The 18682-nt window shown below is 38.7% G+C and overlaps 1 protein-coding gene across 4 annotated transcripts in view; it reads right to left on the bottom strand.

Moving 5' to 3' along the window:
• Window positions 1–18682, bottom strand: part of PKP4 (plakophilin 4) — a 102061-nt gene that overhangs the window by 59042 nt on the left and 24337 nt on the right. For 3 of the 4 annotated variants that reach the window (XM_049813365.1, XM_049813356.1, XM_049813373.1), the window contains exons 2-3: window positions 14652–14785; window positions 697–809 (exon numbers count right to left, since the gene is read on the bottom strand). In XM_049813365.1, coding sequence (XP_049669322.1) covers window positions 697–809; window positions 14652–14780 — 242 coding nt within the window. In that variant the 5' untranslated portion in view covers window positions 14781–14785. Of the gene's footprint in view, window positions 1–696; window positions 810–14651; window positions 14786–18682 lie in introns of those variants that run through there. The other variant, XM_049813381.1, reaches the window with a different exon arrangement.

Here is an 18682-nt window from a genome sequence, read left to right as displayed (position 1 = left end):
CAGATATAAATGTTTCATAAGAGAACACATTGTTATCAAGGCTTTCAGATTCAAGAGCTACCAATCATTTGATATGCTTGAGATGAACAGGTGCGCAAACACATTTAGAGTTAAAAAGTTTGCTAACAAATTGAAAAAAATAATAGATATTCAGAATACTAGTTACAGTTGAAATATTAACAAAATGCTTTGCTATAGTTATTGTCATTGTATGTGAAATATATTAGGTATGTTTCGTGCTATTTAAATATGCTAACAACATACTTATAGCAAGATGTTCCCTGAAAACAAATGTAACAGAAAGTATTTCAGAAAAGCTGGATGAAACTAGGTAGTTAATTCAGGAAAAAATTATTTATTTTTTTATTATTGCATTTAACTAGCACTGTTACTTTGATACAAATATGTCTAAGTCTACTGTATTTCTCTTTGGCTGAATATTAAAAGTAAAATTCAACATATTTAAAGAGAAATTAAAGCTTTACATACACTCTGTTGAAAATGTAATCAATTAGAGAGGCTTCTTTAAACCGTCCCATAACTCTTTACATCAAATCTGCATAATTTTTTTTATACTTCAGATATTAATGGAAGGTGAACAGCTATCAGTGAAATAGATGTATGTAGGATATAAGCACCACTAAAAAGCCCTTTAATTTATGGGACATATGAAAGTGAAGTCATCAGGACTTGTACCTTGTGCTGGCGATACTTGGTGATTCTGCTCCAAGCCTACATCTTTCTAGCTGATTAGCCACAATTTGCCTTTCCACTTCCAGTTCTCTGGTAAGTCTTTGAAATTGGAGCTCCTGAAATTTCAAAATAAAAAGAAAAGCATTCTTGATGTTAAAAAATGGGTATGGATTAATTCTGAAACAATCACTGTTTCATCACAATCATATTTCTTGTTTTGACTCTTCCATAGTGGAATAAACTATTAGAAGATTAGAGTGGGAATTTAATGGTTCTTTAAATCAGTGATTCATGCAAATATTGATTTATCACCTGTTACAAAAGGAAAAAGACGTTTAAGCATTTGTGGAGTTTACTCCTCCTACAATTAAAATTTTTGTGTCTCCTTATGTTGCCACAATCTAACAAAATCAGTGCCTATATAGTCAGTCTTCAATTTCATCTATAAACAAGGTATCCTGGAAATTATTGTATCCTAACCTTTTTAATTGCAAAACTTCAAATCCTAAACTATGCTATGTTCTGACTTCTTATTAAAAAAACCTTGAAATTTATTATTTCAAACGGGCTGAGGGTAGAGATGTGGTATTTCACCTTTCCTGATTTCAGCTTTTGTTATATTTCTTGGTCTAAGGTACCAAACCTCAGCCTTTGTAAAAGGCTTTTGGAACATAACGCTCAGAGAAGACATGGGAAATACAAGCACTGCACAAATGTTTGTGTGTTATTAAAATCTGGAAACATTTTCTATAAACATGATACTCTGAAATCTATACTATATCATCAAGGGATATCAGTGATGTTATCATACACAGTTAGCTTTTATTAACGATAGAAAAGGATTCTATCAAGCATTTGAATTATTTTCAAACTGATATTCTACATCCCCTGAAGTTTAAGTAAACTGTTCAGTACTATTTAAAAATAGATGAACACTGATATTTGACAATCTGATGAAGCAAGTTTTACATACAAGTCAAATACAGCACAGAAGCATTCCTTTAATTTTAAAGTGCAAATTACTAATAAGGGGTTTTTTTTCTGAATGTAAATCATGTAATTGTATTACATAGTAGTTGCATGCCTTGCCATATTACAAAAGTCACCTTCACTCATATAGTTAATGCAAACTATTCTTTCACACCTTACATTACATGGAATAAGGCTTAAATACTTTACTTTCATTAATGGTCCCTGAAAGGGCGCTCTACTTGCAGTTTGTACACCTTTTCAGTAAAGTGTGGTTCAGCAATGCACCCTATGGCTTTCAGCAGTCTGCAAGTACCTCTCTACCTCCCACAGCTCCAGTCCTGGGGGGCTTCACAGCAGTGCAAAAGAGAGGTCACAGTAACAGTGTAGTAAAAAGCTACTCTAAAACCTTGCAGAAGTAGGGGCAAAGTTTTTTCTACTGACAACACAATGAGATTAGCTCCAAGAACCCCCAAACAGAAGGCTAATTAGCACTGATTTCATTAGGAAGCCAGCTGAGGGCTAAGTCAAATGGCAGCTGCTGTACTGCCAAAACAACTCTATATATTAGATGGTGGGGGGGTGGGGGGTGTGTGTGTGGAAAAGCCACTTCTGTAAGTCTGATTCGAGCTCCATGCAACAAACTGGCCTGTTAAAGATAGGCCACACAAGCTACTGCCCCTCCCAGACAATACAAGGAATTGTAGACAATTTCAAACATTTCTCAGAGCTCAGTAACCAAACTGAATAAACACACCCTAATATTCCAAATATTGGCCAGCAAAACTGTTTGCCTGCAGGACACTGAACTCACCCTCTACTGCCACAGGACACAAGCATCCTCAGAACAGGACTGCATTTTTCTACTACTGCTCTACTAAGACCAGTTCAACAGAACAGAATGCTCTGTAGTTCTGTTAAAAATAAATATGCAAACCACGGGAGCAGCGGGAGGGAGATGTGGTCCTCAGCTTTCTCCCGGCTACACCTTCCATTAGGTTGGCATTTACTGTCAAGCTTCAGCATTAGAAAAGCTTAGCACAGTCAATGCTCAGACACGAGAGAGCATTTTAGGACCTACATCCTAAACTTGGATTTTATTAAAACATGCTTTTAGACAGAATTCTAAAACTAAATCCTTTTAATCCTGAGACCTGATATGAAAAGCCTCACGAACATGATAACCTGCTGACCACAACAAATCATATGGGCCTGGATATGGACTAGAAAGTATGGATAATATCAGAAGGTTTGTATGACATGTAACTGCATCCAGCAGCAGAGACCCAGTCAGTCATCACAGTCTGATACCTTCATGTTATACCAAAGAGGTACACATGCACCCAGTCAGTTCATTTGGACAGTTTGTCTTTTGGAGAGAAAATACTAAGAAGTGTATTACAGCAAAAAAGTCAAAGAAATTTATAAATGAGAATTTATTTCCCAGTTTTAAGTCTGAATACAGATAATATATCCATATAAAAGCTGATTCACCAGCCAGTCATTAACATGCTAGGGGGGAACGCTGTAATTTAAAAAAACAAACATTCAGATGCTGAAGCTCTGTAAGTTTTGAAGCAAATGTCATCAAGACAAGCTTTTTCCAAAGTAAACAACGATGTATTATATAGCATGTAACAAACATATCTTTAAAATAAACAGAATTGCACTACTTGTTTGCAGAAATAATATAAAACATTTACCCTTACGTTTAAAACTGCTTCCTGTTTCTTACTTTTAAATCAGTATTTAAATAGCAATGTCATTGATACAAAATATGAATTTGAACACAAGACTCAAGTTGCCTATTATTATTTACTGATCTTTCCATTAGATGAATAAAACATATATTAGCCATTATTTGCTTCCATTCAACTAAGCTCTATTAATTTGCCTTTCCATTGCAGGCAGAGGCATTAATGAAAATAATGTTATTCTAGAAAACACACTCTTAATGCATGCTATGAATACACATCCATCTGACCTCTCCTCTTCCTCCGCTGTCTTCTCCTGCTCTCTGACAAAGTCCTTTACACCAGCTCATGTGTATTTCTGCAGGAAGGCATTTTATAAGGCAAGTGTTATCAGTAGGCAACTTTTGCCATTTTGTGTTACAGAAGGAAAAAGTTACAGTAAATTACCAAATCCTACAAAAAGGTTGATATTGTCTAGAAAGCCTTTTCACATAAAGTTAAAAAGGAGCACATAACAAAGAAAACAGGGCAAAGCTCCAGTTCCAACAGTCACAATGGCAGAAATCAGGTATACAGGAGGGAAAATAAAATCTGGGCTTGTCAACCAAGCTTGCATCTACACGATCACAGCTTTTTAAACTAATTTGTCACACGCTTCTGTCCTAAAGGTGTTTAAGAGATGAACCAGTTAGTTGAGGTCATCAGAAAAATCAATAATTATTTACATTTTACAAGTGTAAAGCAAGTACAGGTATAAAAGACAAAAAAGCCCCACTGAATCTAAAAGAATGACTAATGCAAGAGAAGTCTTCTCTGAAACACTACAAAAGTGTAACAGCTATAGAAAATGCTATTTTTTTTGCAGCACAGAAAAGGGATCAAGATAAAATACATAAAGAAAAAGTAGAAGATATGCTATGTTTTTCTCATTTCACAGTGTACTTTCTTTATACAGTATTAATAGGCATACAGTTTCCTTCCCACCCTCCCTGAGAACTCCTTAGGATATATTCAAATTCTTCATCTGGAAAATAAAGATCACCCAATTCCAATAATCACCTCAGAGTTTTGAGGATTTCAGGCAATTAAAAAAAAAATAGGATTAGCAAGATTTCACATCATAGAATGGTTTGCATTGGCAGGGACATCTTTCACTACACCAGGTTGCTCAAAGCCCCATCCAACCTGGTCTTGAACACTTCCAGGGAGGGGGCATCCACAACTTCTCTGGTCAATCTGTTCAGTCATAGAAAAAAAAACTTCTTCCTTATATGCAATCTAAATCTGCCCTCGTTCAGTTTAAAACCATTGCCCTTTGTGCGGTCACTACAGGTCCTGGTAAAAAGTCTTTCACCGTCTTTCTTATAAGCCTCCTTTATATATTGAAAGGCTGCGATCAGGTCTCCCTGGAGCCTTCTCTTCTCCAGGATGAGCAAGACCAATGCTCTCAGCCTTTCTTCACAGGAGAGGTGTTTGAGCCCCGTGACCATTTTTTTGGCCCTCCTCTGGACCTGCTCTAACAGGTCCATGTCTGTCTTGTACTTAGGACCCCAGAGCTGGATCCGTGTGGGGTCTGACAAGACCTGAGTAAAGGGACAGAATCGCCTCCCTCAAGCTGCTGGGCATGCTTCTTTTGATGCAGCCCAGGATACAACTGGCTTTTTGGGCTGCAATCACACAGTGCCGGCTCACACCTCATTTTTCATCCACCAGGATCCCCAAGTCCTTCTCTGCAGGGCTGCTCTCGATCCGTTCATCCCCTATTCAGTACTGATACTGAAAACTGCCCTGACCCAGGTGCAGGACCTTGCACTTGGCCTATCTGAACTTCATGAGGCTCACGCTGGCCCACTCCTCAAGCCTGTCAACGTCCCTCTGGATGGCATCCCTTCCCTCTAGCAAAGTGAATCAACTGCATCACTCAGCTTGGTGTCACCTGCAAACTTGCTGAGGGTGCACTCAATCCCACTGTCTATGTCACCGATGAAGGTAGTAAATACTATTAGTCCCAGTATGGACACTTGAGGGACACCACTCAGTACTGGTTTCCACTTAGACTTTGAGCCGTACTATAATCTTTGGACATGGCTGTCCAGCCAATTCCTCATCCATCTAACAGTCCCTCTAACAAAACTGTCTTTCTACAATTTAATGGAAAGAATGTTGTGGGGGACCACATCAAAGGCCTTACAGATGTCCAGGCAGATTACATCTGGAGCTCTTCCCTTGTCTACTGAAGCAGTCACTCCATCATAGGAGGCCACCAGATTAGTCAGGCACAATTCGTCCTTGGTGAAGCCATGTTAGCTGTCTCCAATCACCTCCCTGTGCTCCCTATCTTACGTGTCTTTCACATCTTTTGACGTGTTTTCCACGTCAGAGAACCTGCTCCATGATCTTACTGGGCATTGAGGTGAGGCTGACTGGTTGGTAGTTTACAGGATCCTTCTTTTTACTCTTCTTAAAAACAGCTGTGATGTTTCTATTTTGCCAGTCACTGGGGTCTTCGCCTGACTGCCATGACTTTTCAAATATGATGGAGAATGGCTTGGCAAGTACATCAGCCAATTCCCTCAGGACCCTGGAATGCACCTCACTGGGTCCCACAGACATGTGTGCTCAGGTGGTGTCAAACCTGATCTTCACTTACAATGGGCTGTTGTACCTGCCTTGAGGTTCAGGTATTCGAGAGATATGGGAAAAGGTTACCACTGAAAATTGAGGCAAAATTTTTTAAAAACTTTTAAAAACTAAATTAACTTAACTGAAAGCATCATGGTAGGGAGAGGGAAGAACTCTTTTCTTTTTCTGCTGATAATTCATTTTCTAACTTGATATATAATCCCTTAAACATATGCAGTTTGGTCTCCATGGTGAAAGCATAAGCCATATCTAGAAAATGATACAATTTGGTTTTGACTGGTAGAATGATGCAGAGATATACATTTAGTATTGGACTGTTGTGTGGACTGCGCAGTGTTCTTAGAGACAATTTTTCCTCTTACAAAAAACAACACTGTGATATAAAATTGGTATAGGTAGTTGCACAACGTCTGAAGTAGCAAGTTGCCCATGTAAATAAAAAAAATATTTTCTCCCCACACTGCAAAAATCCAAAGTTGATTAAAACAAAAGAACTGTACTTCTATTTATCTTGAGGGTAGAAGAGATGAATGCAACAAATGGACAAAGTAGAAATAAACTTCTTTTATTTATATTATGTTTAAAAAGCAAAATTCACTAGTATTCTATCAGCAAAAACTGTGCAAAGTAGAAATAAGAGGAAAAAAAACATCAAGCCATGTTTGGCCACTTCTTTTGAGGTACCTGCACTGTTGATTTTGGACTAATGCCATCAGTTGTCCGTTTACAATATTCTTCATAACTTTGTATTTTGGTGCTAACAAAAAAAATCATCTCTCAGTGCACTGAACTGCAAAGGTGTAAAAGGCGTGCAAGTAATTTGCCATTTTTAAATCATTCTGATGCTTAGGAAGATCTAATGTATTTTTGCAAGTGCAAGCAAAGCAGCAAAAAAAAAATTCAGCTCCATTTTCTAGTCTGAGTAATGTTATGTGTGCAGCTTGTGGTTCCAATGAAGCAGCAAAGTTTACATACTTTTTGAAACAGTGAGTGCTGACTTTTGTATGTCTCTTCTTAAATTTGGTCTCTGCAGCTGTAATCGATTATGTCTTAAATACCTGCATAAATACATAACGGATAATTTTAGAGGTACCATCTTCTTTACAGCTAGAATACCTCATGTTTTAAGTCTTTTTTTTCCCTTTAGCTTAAATCACCATATTATTATAGAAAACTAAGTCCTAATCAATTCTAAATAAGTGCATTGATCACCTTTATAGTTTATGCTTCTTTATAATGACATTTTATACCACTCTGAATGGATACCTACCACTACCATGTTTATTTATCAGAGAGTATACTATTCATTGCAGGAATCTGTTTGAATTTGTTTCTCTAGCCAGCTCCTCTGAAAGCAGTAGGAGAGCACGTTCCTCAAACAGGATGCTCCCATACAATGCTGGCTGCTACCAACACATAGAAGCTGCTGTCCTAGGCAAAAATCACAATGAACTGATTTTTATAGTACTGGCTTATGACAAAATGACATGACGGGAGTCAAATAAAACAATTAATAAGCTTGTTTTCTTTTGCATAAGAACATCTACATGGCAAGAACATACTAAAATTATAGATGTAGATTACAGAATACGCTGCCATACTGCATCAAAAGGACCCGCCAAATCTTCTGAAACATACACACTACAATGCCTTGGCCAGAGCTACTTTTTTCCAAAATTATCCAATATACATTGAGATAAAAAAAAGCCCTATAATTCTTTTTACCTGTTTAGCAGTAACTACTTAATCACCTTATAAAACTACAGTTTTTGTATTTATAACCTAAATTCCACTGCAAAACCACAGACCGTATTTCTTAACACAAAGCTACAAAAAATGCTGGCTTTAAATACAATTACATTTAAGGAATGGGAAACAGATACATGGTTCAAGAAAGAAAAGAAAGCAACTTGCTTTGGAAAGGCAATCGTACAGACTGCAGGCAGACAAGCTTCCATGAGTGAAAACCAAAACCCATCAAATTTTAGAGCTGTGTAATTTCCTTTTGGAGATTGAAGTTTCTGGAGGAGGGACAAACCCTGCATGGGGTGTCGACATTGTAACATATACTCCAAGTGACAAACAACAGCTCTTAATTGGCAAGCTCTGCATGCCGAGTGGTAATTCATCTGCAAAAATGTTGAGATCTCACTCAAGAAGACACTTCAAGGTCTTCACTGCTGCAAGATACAGATGAGAAGTCATACCAAACCTGAAAACAAAATACTCCTTTCATTTGAAAGCCGAGTACCTCAGACAGGCTTGTGGCTCCCTGGGAAGTGAAAACAATTGCCAACACACTATGCTGGGCATTTAACAGCAAATAGTTGAAAAAGGGCAAGTAATGGGGATGTAATTTGTATGACTGACCATGAAGACTATAATTCTCTTATTGCAGATTTTGGATAATAAAAGAAGGTTTGGAGGCAATTGTGCTTTCTATCTGCAGCCCATTATGATACCATGTTGCAAAGATCCAACATTTTCATTTTTGTTCACGAGGAACTTTGTTATCCCTCAGTAAGATGGATGAGAATGAGGAGTCTACATTCACAATGTTGAAAAATAAAAATTACTTTCTTCCTGCCCTGTTGTGATTTGAAAACACAGATAACTTAAAACTTTAAACAAACGGTGGTCCAGTTGGCTAACTGAAGGTTTTCTGGTGACAGCTATGCAAGAATCAGCAGCAATGGCACAAGCAGTGAAGACAACCCACAAACTCTTTTTGAATGATACATGCCTGGCTAGTCAGACCAGGATCGGGCAGTTGGGACATCCAAGAGATGATGCCACTGACAGAGCTGCATCTCTTGCAGCTTCTTGGCTTCTACCAGTTCTCAGTGTTTGCTCTGGTAGAAGACAGGGCTAGGACGGGATGTTATTTCAAGCTGTAGTAACACTGAGATATGCTAAATTGCTTCAATTGCCAAATGTCACTGTCTGTGAAATATTAAGAAGGCAATTGTCAGCTGAACTATTAAACATTTTCCTAATCATAAAAAAAGTTGCCTGTTGAACAATTCAGTTGAGCCTCTTCCAGCAGTATGAGTTGATGATTTAAGAAAGCGTAGCCTACATTTGAGAGGAAAACTTTTACCTTGCATTTACCATTTCGTAGTCAACTGCAACATAAGTGCAGAGCCACACAACTCCCATTGGCCTGTGAACGTCCAAACAGTGCTAAAGAAAAGGCAATTACTTTTTGGACATTTCTATGATACAAATGTGCAACAAAGGACAAACAAAATTAGGTTCATTCATACCTTCTTCACATTAACCTCCTGCTGAATTCTACACGTTTCCACTTGCTGTAATTCAGAGCTAGATCAAAAAACTGACTACTTAAAAACCACTGAATACTGTATTTTTTTCCAACATGAATATCATACTTTAGTGACCTAATATTGAAATTCTCTACCAGAATCTACTGAGAAAAAATGCTGTACTTTTAACTAAACATATTAGATCAACCTTAACATTTTCTGCAAAAATCTGTAAAAAAGTTTACTCACGCACACAACTGCATTTGCATGCTTTCAGTATCTCAGGATCTTCCAAAATAGAAGACAAAAGATAAAAAATTGGACAGGGTAAAAAGAGAATCACAGATTACAGGATGTGAAATGACACAGCTACAATTATTGGCTGATCACACTTACTCTGTATTCAACAGCAGTAGACCATTAAAGCCCTTAATACTTTTATGCTTGCATTGTTCACTAGTCTGGTAAAACACTTTAGTGCTGCTCTAGCTGATGAGGGATCAAAATTTAAGCAATTCATAGAAAGCTTACTCTTAGTCAATGGTAGAAAGGAAGAATGCCACTTGAGGTATTCACTGACTACATTTGAGCAGCATCCTCTTTGGAAACTGTTTGTTACAATACTTGTTTTTTTTAAATTGGTGCTGAAGCTAAGTACACTGTTCTGCCAGCTGGTGATCAGAGTTCAGTTGCTGCTGAGTAGATAGGCTGGTAATCTAAACACAGACATGTTACAAAAGGTATAAATACTCCAGGATATTTCAGGGGTACCCACAGTTCTAGGCAGGCTCTTTTTCAAGGGGAGTTTCTCCTCAGAAGTCTAACAGTACATGCTAGAAAGAAAAATTAATTTCTAGACCTTCATACCAATAAAGAAGTACACAGAATTTTGATTAAAGAAATGAGTTAGTCATTTCATCTGAGACAGGAGTGACATTTATTCTGTCCTAGAATAAGAACCTTAGGAAGTAGACTTCTCAGACTTGATTCACCAAAACTGGAAATGCTTGTAGACAGCAGAAACAGTAAACTTCAAAGTTCTGCGATTCAATAAGGACTAATAACCTATGCAATTGAACACAGTATTAAGAGAGCTGGAAAAAAACCAGTTCTTCCAGTCATTCAGAGAATGTTGACAAAGACTTCTGTTTCACTCACACAAAGCCTGGAAGTCCACTTAATAAAAAGTACTGCCTTCATTTCAGAACTGATATGCATTTATCCACCTAACTGATCATTACATGCATGCAAATCAGAATTTCAAAGTGAGACAGTTCAATGTTTGTGCCTAATTACTGAAAGTGCATTTAGTAAGTCTTCTCTTCAGGTATCTTGTTGAAGCAACACACCTACAGTCAGATTACAGAGTACTTGATATAAAGCACTATATATCTGAATTGGTAAAGAAATCTCTCAAACTTAGTATCAAAATACTGTCATTCTAGTAAAGAAGTTTTTAAACATGTAATAATAAATTCTCTGCTGTATAGAGAATACATTTTTTCAGCCCTTTCCATCTGAAAAAAACAAGTTTTCACCTTTCCCCACCCCCCCAAACCCTATTAAAAAATATTCTCAAGAACTATGTAAAGAATTTTGTACTTAAACAATAAAGAAGGGAAAAAAGATGAAGTGCATACTTGCTAAAGATATGATACAGTTCAATACAGTTATACAAAAGGTAAAGATTTTGCTGAGGTTTTGAACAAAAGTGAACACTTCTAGGAAAACCCAACAGATTTATGATTATTCATCTGAAAGCATATCCAATCATTCTTACTCTATTGTCACCTGTTTACAAAAGGTGAAAAGTAGTCCATCTCTAGGTGTCAAAAACAACTGGACCAAAGAACAAAGAAACTAAAAAAACCATGCTACTGCTACAAGTGCTTCTCTATTAGCAAAGAAATTAAACCCAGCACATTCATGTTACTTTTGAAAACTAGATCGATGGGTAGTTTTTCCTGTGAGACCTTTTCTCTCAGCCCAATCACTGAAAAATAACATGCTAAGCAGGAAATTCACAATTCCAAATGATCCCATTTAATCTTGCCAGTTCAGCAGCAATTCATTCCAAATTCAGTAGCATATGGTTTGCACGTGTAAAGTAGCAGTGATTCCACACATCCATCCGGAGTAGCTGGCAACTAGCTGCCCCTACATTCCAACCTCCAAAAAAAAGTTACTGCTATAATGTTGCTCCTACAATTCTTAACTTGTTATTTTAGCATGAAAATACTCAATTTACTTTTAATATGGATAAGAGACTCCCTACAGAACTCAACTAAACTTTTATCCAAATACTCCCCAGGACTCAGAAACATAAACATGCATATTGTAATGCTTTAGTTTTACTTGGAACTGGTTTCAGCATTTCCTAAGATACTTCTATCCATTATAGCATGGAAACTTTGTAACATTTCAGAAGTGAAATACATGTTTTGGAAAAAAACCTCACCCAACCTACCTCCAAAACAAACCCACAGAATACAACCCCCTCCCCAAACCAAAAAAAACCCCAAAACCAAGAAACCCACAACCCATCATCAAATCCACTAAAAGAAAAGAAAAGGCCAAAATACGTTTCAGCTTCATTACAGTTAGCCTTAAGATTTCCCCACATTCAAAAAAGAATTCCTCTACTAGAGATGCAACTTATACCAGTAAGAGTCAATCCTTGCCTTGATTTTCAACCAAAAGTATATCTACTAGTGTATCCATAAACAGAATAACTTAACCCAGTCAAAGAACTATCCCCCCTACCCCAATCAAAGCCAGTGGTGGTTGTGGTGGCAGTGTCATAATTTATATTAATTAGGGATGGGTTTTCACATTAAAACCAAATTTGAGCTTTGTCAGAAAAGCACAAAGCTGTGGTAATCTAAATTTCTTCACAGATTACACTTGTTCTGCAGATATTATTTTATAACACTAAAAGAGAGGGAGATTTACACAGCTGTCTGACAATTTTGTCTCAATGAGAGACTGTAAGAGTTCAGGGAACACCACACTCTAGCTTGGTAAAGAAGTTGCTTTGAACTGATTTGGGGCCATCGGAAAAAGAAACACATGGAAAGCTTATTTAAAGTGACTTGTAGGGTTCACAGACTGATTAGTACAACTTTTTATATAATCGTATCTATGCCACTACAGTAGAAAGCTTAACAGAGTCATTCAATAAATTTATCTACCTACTTCAGAACTATGGCAGTAAATTTAGAAGTTTTTATTAAGTTAAAATCTTGCACAATTTGCCAAGTAACAATAAAGGCTTTTCTGAATTGTTTTTTCCACTGTGGTAAGTGTTTCTGAAGTAATAAAGCTAAGGTGTGGCAACTCTATTTTACAAATACAGACCTACTGCAAATAAAGAGAGATTCCTGTATAAAAGGAAGTTAGGCCATAGCAAACAGCATAGTAGTTTCTGTTCAAGCTTAATAAAGTAAATAACTGCACTGGAAAATATTCTGTTCTGGGCTTTCTGCCATACAGGAAGGGTGTTGAATATGTCAGTGTCCATAATTACTATCAACAGAAAAAAAACCCAGAAAGCAACAGTTCAGCTCCTAATTCTTTCACATTATCACTTTCAAGAGCGAAGTACAATTTACATCTTCCTCTCCCTTGTATTCACTCTAACATGTCTATACATTTTAAAGTTAGGCTACAGTTCTGAAGTTTGTGTTTCACTAACTATTAAGTACAATTTTAATTTTATTTTTTCCTTTCATCAGAATTGAGTTACTTAATAGTCCACATATTTAATAGTCTTTTTTACGAATGGAAAGGGGAAGAGGTTTTAGCCTCCTTTTTAAAATGAAGAAATACTCCATTACCATTTTTTCTCTAAGAATAAGATAAAAACCTTTCTTGGCTAGGAAAGGGAATGCTAACAAATGTCTTTTTACTGTATACTTATGTATCAACCTTTTATAGCCAATCCTGTCATAATTGTATGTTCAGTTTAAGCAATCACTATTGCATCAAAACTGCACAAAAGCAATTCTGGACAGTAATCACAGCAGTAAGATTATTGGCTGGTGATCCCCAGCAATTACAGTACTGTCATTTATTGCAATGCTGCTCATCAACTCAACTACCATTATGAGCATGTTCTTTGTGAACTGCAAAATAAAAGGGACCAACTTAAAATCACCACAAACGTACTTTAAGCAAACGAGTTCTAATTGACATTTGTGATAAGCTAAGACAGCACAAGGCAAACTAGTCTCAGATGATAAGTGACTTGAGATCACTGTAACTCAGATGACTGTGATTACTCTTAACTCGATAGCCTCCAGCATTAATATCCTTTGCATTAGAAGATTTAATATTTAATATTAGTTTTAATACCACTAAGAAATTATTAGGGTTGCTATTGTCATCTTAAAATACTTTTGAAACTATTAATTTAGGCATGAAAATAAAGACCCAAATTTCTCATTTAAGAATGAAGCTTTTATGGATACAAAATCTGCTGATATCAAGACAATATAATCCAATTATCACCTTTTCAAAATATTAATATGGGACAACATATAGAACTAATACATCAAGTATATGCACTCAGAGTTAGTATCTTGAATCAAGTACTGATTTATCTTAAAATAAGTTCTGAAACAGAGACAGCAAAGCAGATTTATTCTGAAATTGAGATGTTAAAATTTATGTATTAAGCCAAGAAAGATTATTATTATTATTTCTAGTTCTGACAATGAAAGTCAAACCATCACTTCTTTGTGTTTTTTTTAAAAAAAAAAAAACAACACAAAAACTTTAGTTAGAATGTTTCTTCGTAAAACTGCAATTTTTTCCCCCTTGAATGATCTTTACAAATTAAGGCTGAACTTGATTTCAAACACAATTTTATTTCCCTACAGAGACTACCACTAAGATACATGTCCATAAATGTGTTGCAGATTTAAAACATATTATGACCTTGGTATGCATAACTGAAACCAAACTCGAAGCTTAAAACCCCTTCTTTAACAAAAGACAACTGATCATACCAAATCTTTATGTGTAAACTTCTGTAACACTCACTGTACACAACTTACAAAAAGGACTGGGTCTCAATGTTGCATCAATTCTACACTAGAATTTCTTTTGTCTTTTTTTAAACAATAAACCTGCATTTCCAGCCTGATTTACGACAATGCATACATTCCAAGGGATACAGAATACCATAATGATGCTTCTGTTCAATGCAATTAAATGAACCTTTAATATTCAGGTTCTAACATTCTGATATACAAATTATACTATACTAACGCTAGGCAACACATTTTAGAAGCGATGATGTTTTTTTCCAGCAATGCAGTAAGAGACAATGGTTAACTCCACAACGCATACCAAATTTCTGAATTGCTGAAAACAAGGCATATACCTGTTCCTTTACAGAAGCTAAAATGGTAGTGGCAGTGGTCTCTGCTTCCATGCCTGGGCCTGTTGAAGTTTCCTGTGTTGTCTGCGGCAGCCCCTCCTCCACCATTGGGGTCTGCTCAGGGGCTGGCATTTTGCCTGCAAAAACAATATTTTAAAACAGTTTACATTTTGAGCCAGTGATGTTTAAAATTCAAGTTTTCAGGACTATAAATTCTCTTGTCTTTTTCTTCTAAAACCTTTCCAAACTTAACCACATTAGCAGAGAACTTTGTTATTAATATCAATGTATGTTGCTCTTACTGTTCTTCACCTTCACAAATTAAAACCAGAATTACATACGGAATGTGAGGGCCGGGCAGAAGCAAGAAAGCACCATGACATTTAAAGATTACTTTTAAAACACTACTTTGTGGTAGTTACTAAAAGTAGGAAAATCCACGACGTGAAAAATACTGCTGTTAAACATTAACAACACCCAGGATCCGCAAAAGTTTACCACACATGCAGTTTTTAGCATAGAGGAATGACATGTAGCAGCAGAATGCTTTGCTGTTAGGAACAAACCATGGAAGAGACTAATTATGGTAATAAAAAGTTAATGGGAATAATGCTTCTAATGTTTCTTTTGCAAAAGAGGAATTTAAAACACTAAAGTTAAACCAATTGCCCTGGGCTATGCATAGCGTGGAAAGGACCAACAGGATTAGTGTTCAAGAACCCCAAAGTTCATTATTGTGGAGGCAGCACACTAACAATTCCAATACATGTAAAAAAACCCAATTTATTTGTTTAACTACAGAAGTCACTATTAATTCATATTACAGAGACAGTGATGAAGTGTGTTTAGTACTTTGAAAATAGCAAGTAGGAGGTATTCATGTAGCTTTTGCACATATAGCATACTTTAATTTCCTTCAGAAAAAAGAAAATAAAGCTTGTGATAGACAGTATTTCATTTTAGATTTCCAGAACAAACTCAACATTCCTAGATGAAACAAAGATGAACAGCAGCTTCCTTCCCTTCATTTCAGAAAGAGCAAGGAGCAGCTTATGCTGTGAACATGCTCCAAGGCCAGGAACAGACCCTTGAGACCCCTCAGTCCTGACCTGTTTTACCACGACCATCCCTGCTCTGCCACCAGCCTTTTAAATGCTGAATCAGCATAAAGCTGGGCACACACCACCCTAAAAAGCACACACCACCCTAAAAAGACAGAGGACAATCTACAAGATCAGTGGCTGTGCTGTAAGGCTGCGCGTTTCTCATTTGACCCTCGAGGCACCTCTTCTGGAATCACCCTACGGGGTCGCTCGCCCTCTCGACACATTTTCTGCACTGGTGCCTATACACCAATATAGGCAAAGCACTATATTGTCAGAGGACTTCTATGCTACTACAGGCAGCCTTGGGCAGAATAGATGAGTGGAAACCAGAAAAGAGATGATGTAAGAGAAAGTGCTTGCTTTCTGCTTTGCGTACAGCGGCATGTGCACTATGAGAGGGATGACTTCTCTTCAGGCTTAAGAGCCCCTTCAAGTGCGTTAGCAGGGCGTCTTTATTAATGACACTATTCCAGTCTGCTAAGAGAGCTGGTAACGTGGTTAATGTGCAGTTTCACCTCAGCCGGGGAGCAAGTCAAACAACAACTTCAGAGAAACTAAAGCAAGATGAGTGAAGAGAGGCAGTGGAGTAGTAGTGGGGTAACATATGGCGTAGGAGCCTGCTCACCCATCAACTTCTACCACTGCGAATTAAAAAAGAAAAGGTGCTTCCAAAAGCATGTTAGAGCAAAAGCCTCACTTGGGCTCAGCTACCTTCTGGAGAAGGGCCTCCCCTCCCCTCAGCGGCTGCACAAGTAATACAGGGAGACTTTCCAGCAACCTGGAAAGAGTCCGTATAAACAGCCCACTCCCACCTCACGTCTGTATCACATTTATCTTCTGGAACAAGGAAAAAGAAATTCCACAGGTACAGTGCTGCCAGGTTTCTGGCGTCCGGATTGCAGAGGGAAACCTGAGCACGCTAGCTTAGCAACACGAAGACCAGCTACCCTCACCTCACCTCCCAACAGGGCCGAACCACAAACGTGGTGACGTGAAGACCGTGCCACGCTCCGTCCTTCCCCTGAGCCGAAAAAACTGAAATCCACACCGAATACACGGTTCTTCCTCTCCCGCCGCACCCGCGCAAAGCCCTTCCCGCCTCGCCTCACCTCGCCCACACCCCGCTCTCTGAGGGAGAGGAGGCCCCGCCACCGCCGTGCCCGCCGCCTCCAGCCCGCCACCGCTCCTCACCGCCGACCCCCGGGGCAGGGGGCCGTGCCCCGGGCGCGGGGAAGCGGCCCCCGGCCCTCCCCACCCTGAGGGGGGGAAGGCGGCAGCCCCACCTGGCCCAGGGCCTCCCGTGCCCGCCCGTTCCCGGCTGGCTGCCGGCGAACGCGCTTCTTCGCCGGGACGCCAGCGGCTTGGGGCGAGAAACGGGCAGCAGGGGGACGGCGGGCGGGACGCCGCGTACCGCGGGCCCTCCCGAGCCGGCTGTGCGCCCTCCGCCCCCGGCCCAGCCGCACCTGCCGGGAGCGGCGGGGAGGAGAGCGGCCCCCGCCAGGCAGCGCGGCGGCACCGCCGAGCCGTCCGGCTGCCGCAGTCTGCCGCTGCCAGAGGGGCGAGAGCACGAGAAGCTGAGTTCTTGAACAACAACAACAAAGAAAAAAAAAAGAAAAATACAAGAAAACGAAGGACCAGAACCATTTCTTCCACTGTTCCTTTATCGCACCCAACTGATGTCCGTCTGTGCTGCAGTGCCTGTCGGTGTGTACGTCTGAAGGAGACCAAGGTGGGTCTCGCAACTGGAACAGAACTTGCTCTTGGAGAACAAAGGGACAGTACGTGCCTCTTGGCTTCCAAAGTACCACCGCGTGAATAAACAGCCGTATCTGCCTGTTTCTGAAACATTTTTATTCGCTTCAAGCTTGCAACTACAAAGGCTGCCACACTGAGATTTTCATGAGCCCACCGTAAGCCCGGCGTACACCTAAAGCTTCAAGTACCCTTGTTTCTACAGGAACAAGTGAAATAGCATTCAAGAAAGCAGAATAAAAAGCACGCTTTAATGGTTATATAATAGGACTTTGAAAAGTCAAAGATGTAACTTCAAGGTTTTAGAAAAATAAAAATGTATTCTCTTAGGGTTTTACTTGTAAAAATCAACGCTTTCATCAAGCTGTAATAACCCAAAGAATCACAGAATACATGTTATGACTCCCTGGGTCATACCTGATCTTTTAAATCACTTTCCACAGTTCTTTTATGACTACAGCTCAGTGTTTCTGGTTTCTAAATGGACTGTTAAATTTGCAAGCATATCATGAAGTAATAAAACTACCCAGTCAAGCTTTTCCTTCATTTAGGAATATTTGCCAAGTAATCAGAAGGCCAAATCTCAAAAACTCTCTCAAGTTACACATGACCTTTTTTCAGAAATGGGCTGCTTTCTTCCTCCCGTTCCTCAACATCCCAACTTGTCTTCACCTGCACGGTAACCAGGGGAGTGTCCATCATGGGTTGGGACTCCCAGGTGAGAAGCACAAAATACAGTGCAATAGTAAATAAAGCCAATCTTTCAGATAAATAAATAAAAAAAAAAAGCAGCACTGAATTCCCAGTTATGCATGTCTGTAGCTTTAAATCAATTAAATATTTAGATGTGCTGTGGTTTAACCCCAGTGGGCAGCTCAGCCCTCCGCAGCCGCTCACTCACTTTCCCCCCAGTGGGATGGGGAGAGAATCAAAGGGTAAAAGTGCAGAAACTTGTGGGTTAAGATAGACAGTTTAATAAAGCAAAAAGCACAGCTATTTACTTACTTTAAAAAAGTGACTTTTTGAAGCTTCTATGATGTGCCACAAAAGTACTATGAAAATGTAGTGCCGATTCCTTCTAAGCGATCGCTTTCAAAGTCCATTTTCTACATGAATGCTTAAAACTGGAATAAAAACCTCTACAAAACTATGATACAATGAGCACAGATGTGAGAC

Source organism: Accipiter gentilis, chromosome 1 (genome assembly GCF_929443795.1).
Source record: "Accipiter gentilis chromosome 1, bAccGen1.1, whole genome shotgun sequence".
In the NCBI taxonomy this organism is placed as follows: domain Eukaryota; kingdom Metazoa; phylum Chordata; class Aves; order Accipitriformes; family Accipitridae; genus Astur; species Astur gentilis.
This window is presented reverse-complemented; position numbering and strand designations above follow the sequence as displayed.